Below are 16,020 nucleotides of genomic sequence, written 5' to 3'. Positions count from 1 at the left end.
CCGACTCCCCCTCCGCTCCCCTACACCTGTGCACTCACGACTGCGGGCATCGCACCATGTAAGTAAAAGCACATTTGCCTCATTAAAAAAACAAATGACTGCACAGCCTTCCACTGTGTGGCTGTGTGAGAGTTTAAACCTCTATGGATAGACACACACTGTTTTAAATGTTTTAGCTACTGTAAATAATGCTACAGTGAGACTTGTCTGTAAATCTTAGCGTATTCGTTATTTTCTTAGGGTAAAATCTTAGCAGTGGAACTGTTTGGTCAAGAGATAAATAATAGTTTAAATGCAGATATATACGTTACCATACTGCCCTCTAGAGTGGTTTAAAACTTTTCAATCCAATAGGAGAAATATCTTATTGCTGTTAATTTTAATGCTTTAAAATCATTATGGAGGTTGAAGAGCTTTGATTATTTATCTTAGTTTTTTGAAGGGCCTATTCATAGCCTTTGTTAATCTTTGCCTCATTATATTGCAGGAACATCCTACATATACTGGGGCTTTTAAAACTATCTAACATAGGTTGCAAAAAATGTTTTTCCCCACTTTACTTTTTGTTTCTTTTAATAGCAGACATTTAAAATTTTATGTAATTAGAATGATTCTTTCCCCACTGAGTTGGAAAGTCATACATGACTTTTGGGGGCTGTCGACTGTGTTCTAGAATCTCACTGTTTTAATTGCTACAGTTTTATAGCATATTTTGAAGTCTGCAGGGAAATTTATTTTCACAAATGGTCATTATAATGTAACAGAGTTCACAAGAAATTAACTGTAGCAAAACGCCACTCTCCACCAATTTTGCAAAGCGAATTTTCTGCTGGGTTAGTTGGAAATTATATTTATCCTAAGCTGGTGCTTGGTGAGAGGGCAAGCAAAGGAAGAATACACGCAAGTTTGTAAATTTTAAAATATATTAATAAGGTAGAACCAGCTCAATTATTAAACAAATTATGAAACTCATTTGCCCTATGGTATCCTGTAACTACATCTTCCCAATCTCTTCTTAATTTCGTCATAAGAGGAACAGTGGAAAATGGGAGATTCAAACTCTGGCTCCACATTCTCTATTATTTTTTTAAATTAATTAATTAATTAAATTAATTTTTTTGGCTGCATTGGGTCTTTGTTGCTGAATGCAAGCTTTTCTCTAGTTGCAGCGAGCAGGGGCTACTCTTTGCTGCAGTGCATAGGCTTCTCATTGCAGTGGCTTCTCTTGTGGAGCATGGGCTCTAGGTGCACAGGCTCAGTAGTTGTGGCTCACAGGCTCTAGAGCTCAGGCTCAGTAGCTGCAGCGCGTGGGCTCTAGAGTGCAGGCTCAGTAGTTGTGGCATGTGGGCTCTAGAGCACGGGCTCAGTAGCTGTGGCTCAAGGGCTCTAGGCGCGCAGGCTCAGTAGTTGTGGCTCACGGGCTCTAGAACGCAGGCTCAGTAGTTGTGGCTCACGGGCTCTAGAGCGCAAGCTCAGTAGTTGTGGCGCAGGGGCTTAGCTGCTCCGCAGCATGTGGGATCTTCCCAGACCAGGGCTTGAACCTGTGTCCCCTGCATTGGCAGGCGGATTCTTAACCACTGCACCACCACGGAAGTCCCAGTCTCTATTATTTTATTTTATTCTTCAGGAAGATCAATTTTGTACCCTTAGGTACTAGGTGAAAAATTACAGAGGATCATTCCTCAAACTCTGATGTGCTTAACTTTTCAGCAATTGCAAAACAGGTCTTTGGTTCACTGGATAAACTATTCCTGGGCCCCATGTGGGTACAGGGAACAGTGTCAGGTTCCCCGAACCAGGCAATCAGGCTGGCCTCTCTGCCCTGAGTGCCCTTCTGTACTTCCATCCCGCCCCTGAGACTGCCTGTCCAGTCATCTGTACGTTACACGAAGGTGAGGACACTAATGTCTCCCTAGCCCTGGCTGGGGGGAGCGGGCACAGTGCTCGGGGAACCGACATGGAGGTGGGATGCAGCGTGACTGGACAGGGGCCCGTGCGGGGGCCGAAGGGAGCCGCTTGTGACTGTGGGGCTGTGGAAACGAGACGGCAGGATGGAGAGAGGCTGTTAGACTAGGCAAAGCCGCGTGCAACCACACATGCGTCTACTCACGAGTGTGAGGCAGGCAAGATCTTACCTAGAAAGTCGTTCATGCTGGAGAAAGAAGAGACAAACAAAAAAATCAGCATTAGCAAGGGACCGACATTTATTATTTCCGTTTACAAATGTACTCTTCAAATCAGACGTCTCAGCTTCACGGCTGAAGACAGGGGTGCAGCTTCACAGTGTGAAAAAAGGCTCCTCGGCTAAGCGCCCACGCCTGTGCCCACAACTTGTGAGACTTGAGGCTTCGGGAGCACATCTCATTAAACTGGAGTCCAGCAACGTGTGAAATGATCACCCGCCCTGTGTCCCAGGACTGCCTGGGCCTGCGTGACAGGCTGCTTCTCTGGATCTCAGCGTCCATTCTACCCATCTCCCTCCTCTCACACCCTCGGCCCTGCCCGTGTGAACACGGTATCTATGGCTGTGAAGGTCCAGGATGGTCCCCACTTCCTCCCAGGTCCCTAGTGAAGGGAGAGGAGGGCGGGGGGGGGGGGGAAAGGCCCACACCCGTCCCTAGGATGGTGGTAAAAAAACGAAGAGAGTAACAAAGTACTGAGATCTCAGAAGAAAGGAGTTTACAGATTTGACCTCTGAGCTCGGTTACCTATGGTCGCTGCAAACAACAATGATTATGCCTGTTTTACATTTATTTTTAATCACAGATGACCTTTACCCTCTATCTCCGCTTTTTTATAAAAAGAACTGAGGCCAAAAAAAACCCTCAATTGATTTAAATGTCTTTTTTTTTCCTCCTTTGAGGTGTTAAAGAATAACAAAATCCTCAAGGGCAGACAAAAGAAGGAAGACAAGAAACCAGGCCCAATTACCTAAGCAGGAGCAGCGAACCCCTGCTCCTCTGGGAGTCGCCTGGGGACACTGCTCTGTTGAAGGTCATACCCAAGACGGCCCCACATACCGCGCCCTGAAGCCGTCCGGGGGGCGGAGCGCCAGCACCGCTGGCTGGAGGGACCGACCAGGCGACCTCGCTGCAAGGTGGCTTTTCCCCGTGGACTTCTGCCTTGAACCCGGGGCTTCCATTCATCAATTCTCTCGTGGGCTTTTCCAAAACGTCCTCAGCCTAACCTCAGCCTGGGAGGTTCTCTCTCCACAGGCCTAGAGCTGGGCCTTCTTCCATGAATTGTAAAAAGTCCCCCAGGTGACCCATCAGGCAGCCCAGGTTAAGCACCACTAACCATGGGCTTTTTAATGTGAAGACGTGTCCCATCTGAGGCGGAGGAATCGGTAAGAGACCGTGCACTGTGTCTGTAACGTTCTCCTACACTGGAATCGGGCACCCTAAAACGTGTGAGTCTGGGATTCAGGAATTCTCCTGTCTCACATTTATAATATCCCATCAATCACTGCTTTTACCAACATTAACTAAGGGTTGTTTTTCTCTGACTTGAAGACTTTTGTCAAAAAAGAAACTAAATTTTAGCCACGTCTCATGAATTACTTAATATATAAAAACGCTTCCAGTGTGCTCAGGGGCGCTGAGGTTTCCCCCGGTGGCCATGCCCACCTGCCAGCTCTGTGCTGAGAGCTGGCCTTGGTGGTGCCCGGCGGGGCGCGGGGGACATTCACTGCCCAAGGGGACACGCCCCAGACCCATAAGTAACTGAGGCCGAACTCCGTCCCAGGCAACGCCAGGGGCCCCACCGAACTGAAGGACCGCTGAGAGCAGGGCCCGCAGGGGAGGCCCCGAGGAGGGCAGCAGAGAAGCTGGGCGCCAGAAGCTGTGTGAGAGCAGCGCCGATGGGCCCGTCCGAGCAGCGCGGGTCAGACGGGGAGGAGGGGCAACAGAGAACAGTGCGGAGTCCGGGGGCCACTTCCCAACAGAAGTGGACGAGAAGATGACGCTCGGGAAACAGGCGCACACACACACATCCAAGGTCTCCCTGCACCCCCCTCCCTGCGGCCTGACCACTGGCTCACTCCCAGCGATGCCCTCAGGGCCTGCACTGCTCACCAAACACCCAACCAACAGCTCAGCCTTCGGGAAGGGGCCTGCCGGCCTCAGCATCGGCGGGGCCTGGGAACCAGTCTCTGTTCCGACATCCAGACCCGGGACGACTCCACGCCCCGCCGGCTCCGCCTCACTTCGCAGCTGTACACGCACCACACTGGCTGCTGCTGGTCAGAGCAGCAGGTTAACTCTGGGCCTGGGAGACTGGGGCGGGGCAGGGGCGGGGACTGAGCTCACAGGCGCTGACCGTCCACTCCCACGCGGCTTCTGGGCAGAAAGGCCTTTCTCACGCTCCATCGCCCCCATGGGAGAGCCTCCCACGCCCTCCCCCAGGCACGGAGAATGACCCCTTTACAACCTCGCCAGCTTGCCCCACGCCTTGGTTGTCTTCTCCCACAGAAACCCAAGCACACCTGTGCCCAACGCGCAGACGGGGGCCTGACGACGTGACCGACAGACGCGTCTGTTTACCGACTCGGCGGTGCCCAAACTGTGGGAGCTCACTTGAGGGTGCTGTGACATCCTCTCTGTAAGAACGTGATTTGTGGGGTGACATTTTACTACATCTCCAGCTTTCAGTCTGCTGTGCTGATGCTGGCAGTTGCCTCTCTAAGTGAAGAAAGTTCTTCCTTTCCTTAAGGCAGGGAAATTTGGCTTCTCCCAGGCCTCAGCCTGAGCCATTTTGTGGTATCAAAGCACACTGCTCATCTCCACTGACCGACTCCTATCAGAGCACTGGGTAACTAACCTTTCCCACTCGGGATGGCCTGGAAGTACTGCGGAGCTGCTGACGCCCTGTCATCGTACCAGCGGAAGTTCTCAGACACAGGGCAGCATCGCATGCTGTGACACTGAGTGGCCTCCACTGAGGAAGCTGATGCAAGATACAAACAGGCAAAAACTTAAAGACACAGAAAATAGGTTAGCACTGCCACACAGTAATCAGAAAAAGCCCACGGGGCCCTGGCAGCCCCAGGCAAGCCCTCCCCAGAGGCCAGCCTGGAGGGCGGTGTGTCCTACGGGGGCTGCCAAGAGCAGCACTCCTCTTTCTACCTGCCAGGGGTAACTGAAAGCAAATAGCACAGTCTGTTGTTTGTTGTACTTTTCAAGCATGTAAGATGCATGTTATCAGGTTCTTTGGGATGAACTTTCATCAGGTGTGGTGACGAGTAGACTGTCACCTGATCCAGGTGTCAGAGGAAACAGGGCTCCCTCCAAGCCTGCCCCCCATCCTTCTAGCACTCCCCCCACCCCACCCCCCAACTACTGGAGCCCTCTGGAACCCTCGGGCTTTTTATCATTACCTTCAAGGACTCGCCTTAGCCACGTCCCGAGAAGGTGAGCTAACTCCTTAGAGAAGAGTGAGAGTCTCAGCAAAGAAGATTTGGGGCCACAGAGGTAGCACGGTCGTAGGTTGTAGAGGTAGCACCGTTGCCATAAAGCAAACAATATCATTGCAAAGAAGGAGGACACCTGGGGGTTCTGGAGGAGATGGTGTTCTCATCGGAACAGAAATTAGCCTGAGAAGACAGTTCTTAGAGGGCAAGTGGGTTTAAAGTGTACGGGACCTGGGACTCAATCCCCAGCTTCTAATAAAATGGCTTTGGTATTTAGATCATACTTCCAGAAACTATTGTTTTGCTTGGTTTCTTGATATCCTAGATAATCTGGTGTTTGACGGACAAACACTGGTTAGATTTAGGGAGAGAAAGTTTGGGTTTCCTGGGTAAAAGGAGCAGGGTGGCTGAACTGGTGGAAACCTAACTTCCATTTTCCCTCTCCCTCCTCCTGACACTCAAACTGAGCACGGTTCACCGTCACCCGGACACTGTGTCTCAGTCTAAAGAGCTGACTCCGTCCCTGCAGGGAAAGCAGGGAGCGGGTCTGGAGGGCAGGGGGCGGGGCAGTGCGGGCTTGCCGACGTGGTCTCGCCGGGGCGGGTGGCAGTAAAGGACAGCATCAGAGGCTGGGGAAGGACACCGAAGACCCTCCAGGGCGGAGCCTGAGAGTCGGACCCATGGGCAGCGACTGAGGAGAAGCTCCAGAACACAGGGCCTGGGGCCCCAGCCAATCTGCGCCCTTCGGAGGCCAGGAGCGGGGGTTCCCCTTGCCTATGTTCTGGGAATGGCCCATCTCTCCCTGCAAGCTCCCCCCGTGGACGTGGAGCAGCGGCCCTCACTCCACTCTCGAGCCGGGTCTGAACGGCTCATCTGCCCACGGTGACACCGTTTATTTTAGGAGAGGCCCGAGCCTTCTACGCAGCCTACAGGTTAAGACCAACGTCCCTTGGCACATGCTCTAGTGAGGACGTCTCAGGAGGAACTTCTGCTCAAAGACTGCTGCTCTGCTGCCCTGAAAGCAAACGCCTGATGGCCACTGAGGCCGGGCTCTCTGGTGTGTCTGAGCTAGAGGCAAACGGCTCAGAGAAGGAATTACTTTCACAGTTTTTATGGCCCAACTGGGGTCCATAGACATGGTGAATGGGGCCTGCAGCAGCAGAGACTTTAGAAACCAAAGCGAACACAGAAAACAAAGTAAAAAGAAAGACAAGCCAGATGCACCATAATTTTAAAAATGCTCCAACACCAAGAAGCAGGCTCCTTCCTTTCATACCTCCTGAATTCTCCCATAACAATCCCATTGGTTGGGGCCTGTTTCTAATAAAACAACAGAGCGAAGAGCACCATGAATTCAGATGGAAATCCTGGAAAGGGACGCGAACAGGGCTGGTTTTGATTTGTGAAATGTGGAGAGTTCTCCGAACACCAGAGACTGGCTAGGAAACCCCCCACGAAAGCTTTTAATGTGAAGTTATCTGGAGTTCAGGAAGGCAGATAATTAAAACCAAACTCTTCTGACCAAGTTTAAAATAAAATCTTAGCTCTGGAAGCTGGGCCCAAGGGAAAGGAACGAACCGCGTCACGTGGCCACACCAAGACCAAAATGCGCCTGACCCTGCAGCGATGGGAAAGCCTCCGGGTAAACCTCCTACTTCACTTCCGTGTTCCCTGGAGAGGCCCGAGCAGGGGCCGTGGGCACTGCCCCGGGGTGCCCGAGCTCTGAGGAGCGTGGGTGTGGCCGCAGCGAGGACCCACCGCAGACCTGGCCCAGACCTGGCCGCTCCCTGAGCTCTGGGGACAATCATTCTACGACGTTTTGAGTTTGAGACTCCTTCCCTATACTCGTCTCAGACACACTCAGGCTTCCTAAGCCTTCTGCCTGCAGGGCAGGGCACCCTCATAACCCAAACAATCGGGGCTCTCGGGGAGCTTGGAGGGGCAGCCTAGTAGGCTCCAGCTCTGAAAAGGATCTTTCTGAGTCTGTATTGTTCCAGTAATATATCTGGGGATCCTGAACAACTTGGAGATACACGTGGGGGCAGGGGCGGGGGGGGGGAATAAAACCTTTCACGATGTACGCAGAGATGTGGCAGTAGGGGACAGTGATGCTGAGGCCTGTGTCAGGTGCTTTTCCCTGTCTCTAACACATGAGTGTCCCTGAAGATCACCAGACGTCCAACTCTATTCATTTTCTCTTGCTGCTGCTCCACCCTCGGCTTGGCTGTGCCCTGCTCAGGCTCTCACGGGCAGAACCGGGTGTCTGCTGGCTGGGCTCTCACCTGGAGGCTCGGGGGAGAACCCCTGCCTGTGGCCGCCGGGGCTGCCCCTGCTCCTGGAGGCCCCCGTGTCCTTCCCCCCTTCACGCAGTGACACGGGGGCTCCTTTCCACACTCCTCTGCCATCAGCCAAGAAAGTTCTCTGCATGTAGGGCTCTTGCCTGGATCAGGCCCACGTCTCATAAGGTTGGTGATGCCCGTAACACGGTCGAGGGAGGACCACCTCATCACATACACGGGCCCTGGAGCCCAGGCCAGGACATCTAAACGAGCCATTTTAGAAAGTCCCGCTTTAAAAAGACATGGTCTAGATGACCTGTAACATCCTCAGAGTAAGAAATATCCACTGTACATGGCCAGTCAGCTGCAGCTGGGTGATTACAGACGTTTTGAATCAGAATAATGCTGAAAGCACGACTGATGCTGGGGAAGTGTGCATCCACCGAGCAGATGTGTGTGCCAAATTCTAACAGTATTAAAAGTATTAAGTTACATCTAACTTCATCTTAGTTTACTCCTTGATTTGTCTTTACCCAGTACTTCATACGGGGAAAAAAACAAAAAAGAAAAACAGGAAAGTCGAGAAATACAGCATTTATAATGCCGTTTACACTGTAAATGTTTCTGACAAACCTCACTGCCAGAGTGTGACGACCTACCAATTTAACACTGCACGTAGAAACAAGATGACTGAATGTTACTGCGCATATTCTGGTCCATCTCATTATATTTCAAACGGTAGAAAGAGACCCATCTTTTGCTATATCTATAGATCACGCTGCCCAAACATTACTGGAATTCTACAGCTCTTATTTTCTATGCAGGCCTGTACCTTTTCTTTATGGATATTCCCAGCTTCTGAAGAGTTTCTAGATTTTTTTTGGAACTCACAAAGTGTACTTATTGTAGAAGGAAATATCTGAACGTACTAAAGTTTCCCTAAAATATCCAAGGCAAGCCCTTTGTGTTTAAAAGCCATCTGTAAACTCCTATGATCCGTAAACACACTTGCAGACTGCGGCGTCTTCTCCAGGCAGCTTTCACACGCCAGATGACGGTGACCAAGGACGACGAGCTGCTCTAACGTGTGTGGCTCTAGCCAGGGGTCACGTCACCCACATTTAACACACACTTTCACTTAGTCTCAGGTCTGCACTGGAGTGCACGGTGCACGAAGTTGCAGTAGCCCCTGACATCGCACAGACAATTCCAACTGCAGCCTGAGCATGGCCCCCAGCGCTGTGAGGCTCTGTAGGGTAGTGGGTCCCACCACCCCGTCAGGGCCATCATCATGCCTCCTCAGCATTAAGCTTTCCAGGCCCACAGGCTGGGAAGAGGTGGATTTTTTTTACCTGGGAAATATCACTGTCCAGCAGCCTACTTGGGTAGCAGTTACTTTAATTTTATTCAGACCAGGTTGTGGATCAAAACCCTTGCCAAGGGGTTAGTGAGGCTCTCCAGACCTCACCTCTTAAGAGGAAACAGACACTCAGGACCTAAGTAGCCTAAGGGAAAACTTTCTCTGCTCAGTAAGTTGCACAAAAGGTTAGGGACTTCCTTTGTTCTTAGCTTTCTCTCTCTGTTCCCACAGAAACCAAAATATTAACTCACATATTTTAGAGCTGTCGACACACTAGCAAACTGCAACAAGCAGGGATCTGAAGAGCCTCGAGAACACCTGTGGCTATTAGCCCTCACTACAGAAACAGGATTTCACAGTGCACGGCCGACCCCCTCCAGGGGGCCGCACAGGCCAGGAGCAGAGACCAGACCAGGGTCAGGCAGTGCATCCTTTCCCTGTGAGTGAGGGGGCCTCAGACAGTGTCCTCTGGGCTCAGATCCCTTCTCTGGTGGGGGAAAGTTGAGCACACCCACAAAACAATGACAGTCATCACCCGAGTGCAGTCAGACACTAGGCTGTCCGGTACACACAGCAGATAAAAAGGGTTGCCAGAAAAGAAAGACCGACGCTGTCTGGAGGTTCCTGGTAAGGCTTCGTGGAAGGACGACCCTATGGAAAGCATCAGCCTGGAGTTAGGAACAGGGTGGTCGTGAAGAAGGACGCTGCTCTGCATGACCTGTCCTGTGAGAACTCGGGCACTAGCTGGGGCCTCGTCAGTAGCTCAAGTGCTACCGGCAGCTCTGAAAGGTAAAGAACTGAAGCTTTCTTTGATTCTGCCACTAAATGGGACCTTTTAGACCCCCTATGGACTTGAGTCTTCAGATGCACAAGGTACTTTGGATTTAGGGGGCTAAACTGTACTTCCAGAGCAAAACTGGTGTTTTATAGTATAGGCCTTAGGGAGAGGAGACACGTGTGCAGGGTGTTTGATTTTTGGCAGGTGAAAGATCCCTTAGATGAGAGAAACCTCAGAAATTCACGCTCTTCTAATTCAGAACTTGTTATAATGTAACAGGTCCTGAATTGAAGCATACCTTTGTACCATCTGCTTAAAAACTATTTTATAAGTAAATTAATAGCATAAAAAGATAAGATAAATGACCTTACCTAACGGATCTGTTTTTGAGCACTTATAAAAATGGCTTTAGAGAACTATTTACTAATACACTCGCTAAAAATGATTTTAGGTGACAACCTTCAAGGGTAGAGCAGATCTTTTCTCCTTAGCAACAGTTCTAATGTAGATACTTAGAAGTAACAAAACTATACCTACTTTTAAATGTTGCAAAATTCTGACTTTATCTAAATGGATTTGTCTCCTTCTAAATTATTCTGTGAACTTTTTCTTTCTTTACAATAGGTTTATTATCGCCATCTCTCTTTTCAAAACAGATTGAACGGTCAGGAATATTAGCAATAACTCAGGAGCTATTTCACGGAGACGCAGTGGTTCCCTGGACCGCTACACAGCTTAGCATTGCCGGCTCCAGCATCTGCTGGTACATGGGCTCAGAACAACTACTAACTTCCCTCTGCCTCAGCGTCCTCATGGGTAAAGTCGGGGGAATGGTACCCGGTGCGTAAGGTTATCAGCAGGGTGAAGTGAGTCGCGTGCCTGGCATGGCACCCGGCACAGGTGATGCTCTATAAATACCAGTTTCCACTGCCCACTCCTCTCTGCCGGGGCCTGCTGGCTGCCAGAGGAATAAGCTCAAGCAAACTCTTCAAGTCAAGGGTTTTGATTGTCTGTAGATTTTGATTATCCAGGCTAGTTCCCACTTACCCTTTCTAACCCACAGGCATTTAAGGTTATTATTCTACTGTCCGCATAGTTATACTCTCTCCCAGATAACCAACCACGGGGGGTCGATTTTGGAAGTCCACAGGAGCTGTGACGCTCTGACACAAAGACGGTGCTTTCGCAAAGACGCAGGCGGAGCTCAAAGTCTAGACACACTTCCATGTCTTTACCCCGTCAGCTCACCGGGAGGACTCCTGCACTGTGACCCAAGAAGGAGGCTGGGCTTTGGGCTGGGATGAGGACTAACCCCAGGTGTGGACAGCTGTCACCCCCTGAGTGACACACAGTCAGGACCAGAAACAAAAGGAGCAAAAGGCAGCTAGAAGCCAGCCAGAGCTGTTCCCCTCCATCTCCTGATTCTAACCGCCAGCTCCCCCACATATTACGAGGCTGAGGAAAAGGGAGAAGCGATGCTGCATAATCTGGGAACTGCTCAAGTGGGAAACGCTCTCCCCGGTGGCCCCGCTGGCTGTACTGAAAACGAGAACCCCAACCTCTTGACCCAACTGACCCTCCATTTCTGGATTTTTGGGGGCTGAAGCTCATCACTGGATCATCAAGTTGACCACAATACCTGCAGACAGACAGACAAGACTCAAGGCCTTCTGTCTTCCCTCATGTGACCCCGTGGTGACTGGAGAGGAAAAGGCCACGCACGGGAAGAGCCTTCTAACCTCTTGCTGTTACTCCCCAAGGCTCTGTTCCCAGCTCGTTCCTTATGTGACATCTACTCCTTGGCTCTAATCATAAATATCAGTATTTTCAGCCCATTATTTCCTTCCGAGCTTCGGACCAACTACTTTCTGGTGTCAGTACCGAACCTCCCGAACTCCCTCTAACTCAGTGCATCCCAGCATGAGGCGCCTCCGCACTCGGCACCATCTGCTTCCTGGCCTGACCGCTGAGCCGTGTCCTGCCGGTTTCTACCGAGTGGCCCAAACCAGAGGCCTGAGAGTCGCCCTGGCCCCTGCCCGCTCACGGGCTCACCCCGCCCCAGTCCACTTCTAAACAGCTGGACGGTCCTCTGAGCACCGGACAGCGCCTCCGTCCAGGCCCTCCCTTCTCACCGGAGGACCGACCTTACCCCCAGGCCCGCCGACAGTCCAGCCTTCAGAGCTGCCAGAGCGATTTCTCTAACAAGCAAACAGCTCTGATCACAGCAACCTGACCCCAACTTTTCAGTCCTTTGCCCACAGGCCAGCCCTCCAAGTCCTCGGAACGACATGCCAAGGCCAAAACGAACCGGCCCCTGTGCGTCTCCAGCTGAACTTCCGATCACACCCCTCACTCACCCTCCGCATTATACCTTTGGTCCCAGCCACACCGATCTGCAGCTCTCAGAGCAGTACTCTACTGCCCCTCGTCGTTTTTCCACCCTGGTAACGCACTGATTGCTTTTACTGTCCGTTCAACAGCCTTATGCGTCTCCCGCTTGACTGGTCTCCTAAAACAAAGCACCCGGGCCCACATACCTTGATTCGAACATTCACTTCCCTTTGTTATAATCCTGGAGTTCCCGTCTCATCTCCCCAGTTAGACCGCTGGCTCCCTGAGGGCAGGGACTGTGTCTTTCATCTCTCGATTCCAGATCTAGTACGGGCCTACTTATGTAGCAGACGCTCATGGAACGTTAACCGTGGGAGGATTCAGAACAGGGTAGGTGGCCTTGGTGTTCATCTGCCGTGGAACCAGTCTCTGGTGAGCAAGCCTCTCCTCCGTGGCTGACCCAGCCCAGCGCCCACCTAGGACTCACGGAACCGTTCCCGGTGGGGAACTGCTTTCCTTCCTACAGGTTCCACTACGTTGCTTAGGAAGAGTCCCCGCCAAAGAGTTACTGCTTACTGACTTTTCTTGAGTGGAATTTAAAAAACCCAACCCAACCCAATACACTAGTGGTTTTAATTAGAGAGAAAAAAAATGGTTAACGGCTTGCACCCTTAGTTAGTATTATTCACCCAGACAAATGCTTCTCATCCCCTGACAACGGATCATAAAGGAGTAAAACATGGATTCCAGATTGGAAGTGCGAGAGCGGGGTGAGAGGAACGAAGGATAAGGAACAGCCTGAAAGCCGTTCGGTGTTGGCCACAGGGGAGCCCAGAGGAGGCAAAGACGCGGCTCCACACCAGCGCCTGGCAGGGAAGCGCACCTCGTGGGTGGGCTCCCGAGAGCAGCGACCCTCTGTCCCCCGACTTGTTACCAAACGTACCCTCGTTAGGTTGTAGAGCTGGTTATAAAACAAAACAAGCTGGTAAATTTCCCCCTGTATTTACATTAGCAGCTGGGGTGAAAAATATTATGTAGAATCTGTGTATTTTCTCTTGAGATGTAAGTCCTAAAGGAATAACAATCCAGGTTACATGGGAAAAATGCTACTGATCTTGGTTTATAGATGCAGGCCAAATCCTGTTATAAATACCAACCAATTCAGAGAAAATCTGTCTATTTAAAAGATTCCCAGGGTTCAGCTGATGTCCCACTTACTTCAAAACTATTCAGTACGGGCTTCCCTGGTGGCGCGGTGGTTTAGAATCTGCCTGCCAATGCAGGGGACATGGGTTTGAGCCCTGGTCCGGGAAGATCCCACATGCTGTGGAGCAACTAAACCCATGCACCACAACTACTGAGCCTGCGTGTCGCAACTACTGAAGCCCGCGCGCCTAGAGCCCATGCTCTGCAACAAGAAAAAAAAAGCCACTGCACTGAGAAGCCCGTGCAGCAATGAAGACCCAAAGCAGCCATAAATAAATAAAATAATTAAATAATTTTTTAAAAAAACTATCCAGTACAACAAATAGCAGCGAAGCACTGCCAGCTGGACGTTCTCAAGTAGTCTGTTATCTTTCGATATGCCCTGTACTGAAGAATATTTTGTTAAATTAGCAAATAATAATTTGAGAATACTGACCAGTGGTTACCCGGCTCTTGCTTTCAAGATGATTTTAAAATGCTAAGCCGTCTAAATTGACTAGTTTTTAAGTTAATGGAATTTATAAACTTGAAACCCAATAATATTCACAGTGATTAAGAAGCAAGAAGGAGCTAGAGGTGTCTAATATGTTTGTAGTTCAGAATTATTATTTTTTTATGTTGGCAAATTACATCAAAAGGAAGCTTTTATACAAACGTGTGAGCCTGGCGCCTCGTGGAGTGGCTCACAGTGTGAAGAGAGGCTGAGCCTTCAAAGCTTCCCCAGTAAATACTGGCATGGCGCCCATCAGTAACGGGGGTGACTCTGCAAGCTGTCCCGCTTTCCCCGAGTGACAAATCAGAGACGAGCAGGACTGTCACTCAGGGAGCACCCCTCCCCACCGCCCCCCAACTTTTAGAGACAAAGAGATGGTGGACTAGTGTGAACCTAGTGTGAAAGTCAAAAGAATTGTTTAAAAAAAGTATTCCACTCTCAGGGTCAGCAGAGACCAGAACAGCTTTAGTGGGTTATGAGGGGCGGGTGGTGGACGTCTTCCTTGCGGAGGGAGGGGTGGAGTTAAAAACGATGTTTCATAGTATAACCTTGTGCTCAGAGAATGACAAGTGTTTATTATTTTTAAACTAGAAACTAGAGGAAGTAAACAAAGTCCTTGGCTGGCGAGGACACATACTGTCTTGCTCATGTAAGTGATTATTTCATTAGGGAGGATATTAGTTGCACAATCTCTAGGCAAACGGTAGGTTATCACATTATTTAAAAACGGTCATAGTTTTACCACGTACAGAAACACTGAATTACATAATATTAAAAGTATCAGATGCTGCTGGGAGTTTAAAGGCATGATAAGACACTTTCGGTATTCCAATTACCGAAAAATCATCCTACCACTTGTTTTCTCAAGTTAGAAATAACCCGTAGGAGCTGCAGTTTACAGGCTGCCCTTTCTGCTTCCTGAACATCTAAGATCAAGGTGTCCAACAGCCATTATTTTAAAATTCCTTTGAGGACGTTCTCCTTACATGGAAGCGTTTACTGTCTAGCCCTTTTGACAACACTACTTCTCTTGGTGTGTGCTTCGACCCTCCGAATTACAGAGCCGGCTCCGGCAGCTACGGCTCCTCAGCCACGCGTGACCCCTAACAGGACCGGCGTGAGCAGGAGTCCCCCAGGTTCCGTTAGGATGGAGAGAGCTGTTCCCAGCAGACGCATCCCAGCACCTGTGCTGCGAGAGGCCCAGGCGCTTCTGCCCCTGAGGGGGCTCCCAGGCCCCTGTGGTGGGGCTCCCTGTCTGCAGACACAGCCCCCCCGCCATTTCAGCTTCCTGCGTCCCCACCATGTCCAGGCTGCCCAAGCCTTTAACTGTCTGCTTTGACCCTGGCGTGTCCTTAACCTTCACATATATTTGATGTGCGCTCCGGTGCTGCTGACGAGGAGGGTCGGACCGGATTCTGCTCTCGCTGGTGAGGATGCTACAGACGGAACCACTCCTCTGCGTCCCTCAGTGTCCTCACCTGTGACACAGGGACGGCAACACCCGCCTTGCAGGTGCCTGAGGATTACTCAAGGCGGTGAAAGTCTCAGGCCTGGAATGTGTTAGGTATTTTGGATAGAATGCTTGTGTTTTTATTGGCATTAGATGCTCAGAAGTCTGCCCCAGCCTGTCCTGCAGTGACATGTGTATCACACAGTGCAGGTATAACCCCGCATCTGTCCTGAAGCAGCATCAGGAGGCAGGTAAGACACCACCACCGCCCGACACCCAGACCAGCTCTGAGAGAGCACACGAGCCCGCCAGCACAAGAGACGAGACGAGACGAGACCGGACTCCTAGGAGGTACATCTTGGTTTTGTAACCCATTCCAAGGGTCAGCAGCCCCTGAATTAGCCCATGTGTCTGCCACTCTCTCCAACACTACAGTGGAGTGTGAGCGGTCTCTGCAGCACAGGCCCAGGCTGTCTGGACTCCGGGAGCTACAGACAGAGCTGAGGTGACGGCGGGAACCCGCGGACACGGGCACTGAACCTGGGAAGCAGCCCGTCACGCAAGCCACCACGCTTCAGTTCCTATAATCCAAGTTCTCTCCCGCTGCGGCCTCTGTCTAAAAAGTCGGGGGTAGGGGGAACGGTGGCATGAGGACCGGGATGAGAAGAAAGCAGCAGCCCCTCTAGAGAGGACACGGGTTCGCCCAGGAAGGGAAA

General features: G+C 50.8%; 1 protein-coding gene across 12 annotated transcripts in view; it reads right to left on the bottom strand.

Annotated features, from left to right (window-relative positions):
• Positions 1-16,020, bottom strand: part of PPP1R12B (protein phosphatase 1 regulatory subunit 12B) — a 212,006-nt gene that overhangs the window by 26,955 nt on the left and 169,031 nt on the right. For 11 of the 12 annotated variants that reach the window (XR_014293375.1, XR_014293376.1, XM_082613532.1 and 8 more), the window contains one exon: positions 2,136-2,152. The exons of the other annotated variant lie outside the window; for it this stretch is intronic. Coding sequence is in view for 9 of the 11 variants with exons in the window: in XM_082613532.1 (XP_082469658.1) it covers positions 2,136-2,152 (17 nt within the window). In the remaining 2 variants the exon portion in view is untranslated. The remainder of the gene's footprint in view (positions 1-2,135; positions 2,153-16,020) is intronic. 12 annotated transcript variants of the gene reach the window in all.

The sequence above is a fragment of the Mesoplodon mirus genome (assembly GCF_964341445.2).
Source record: "Mesoplodon mirus genome assembly, chromosome: 3".
Taxonomy (NCBI): Eukaryota; Metazoa; Chordata; class Mammalia; order Artiodactyla; family Ziphiidae; genus Mesoplodon; species Mesoplodon mirus.
Note: the sequence above shows the minus strand (reverse complement) of the source record. Positions and strands in the feature narration are given on the sequence as shown.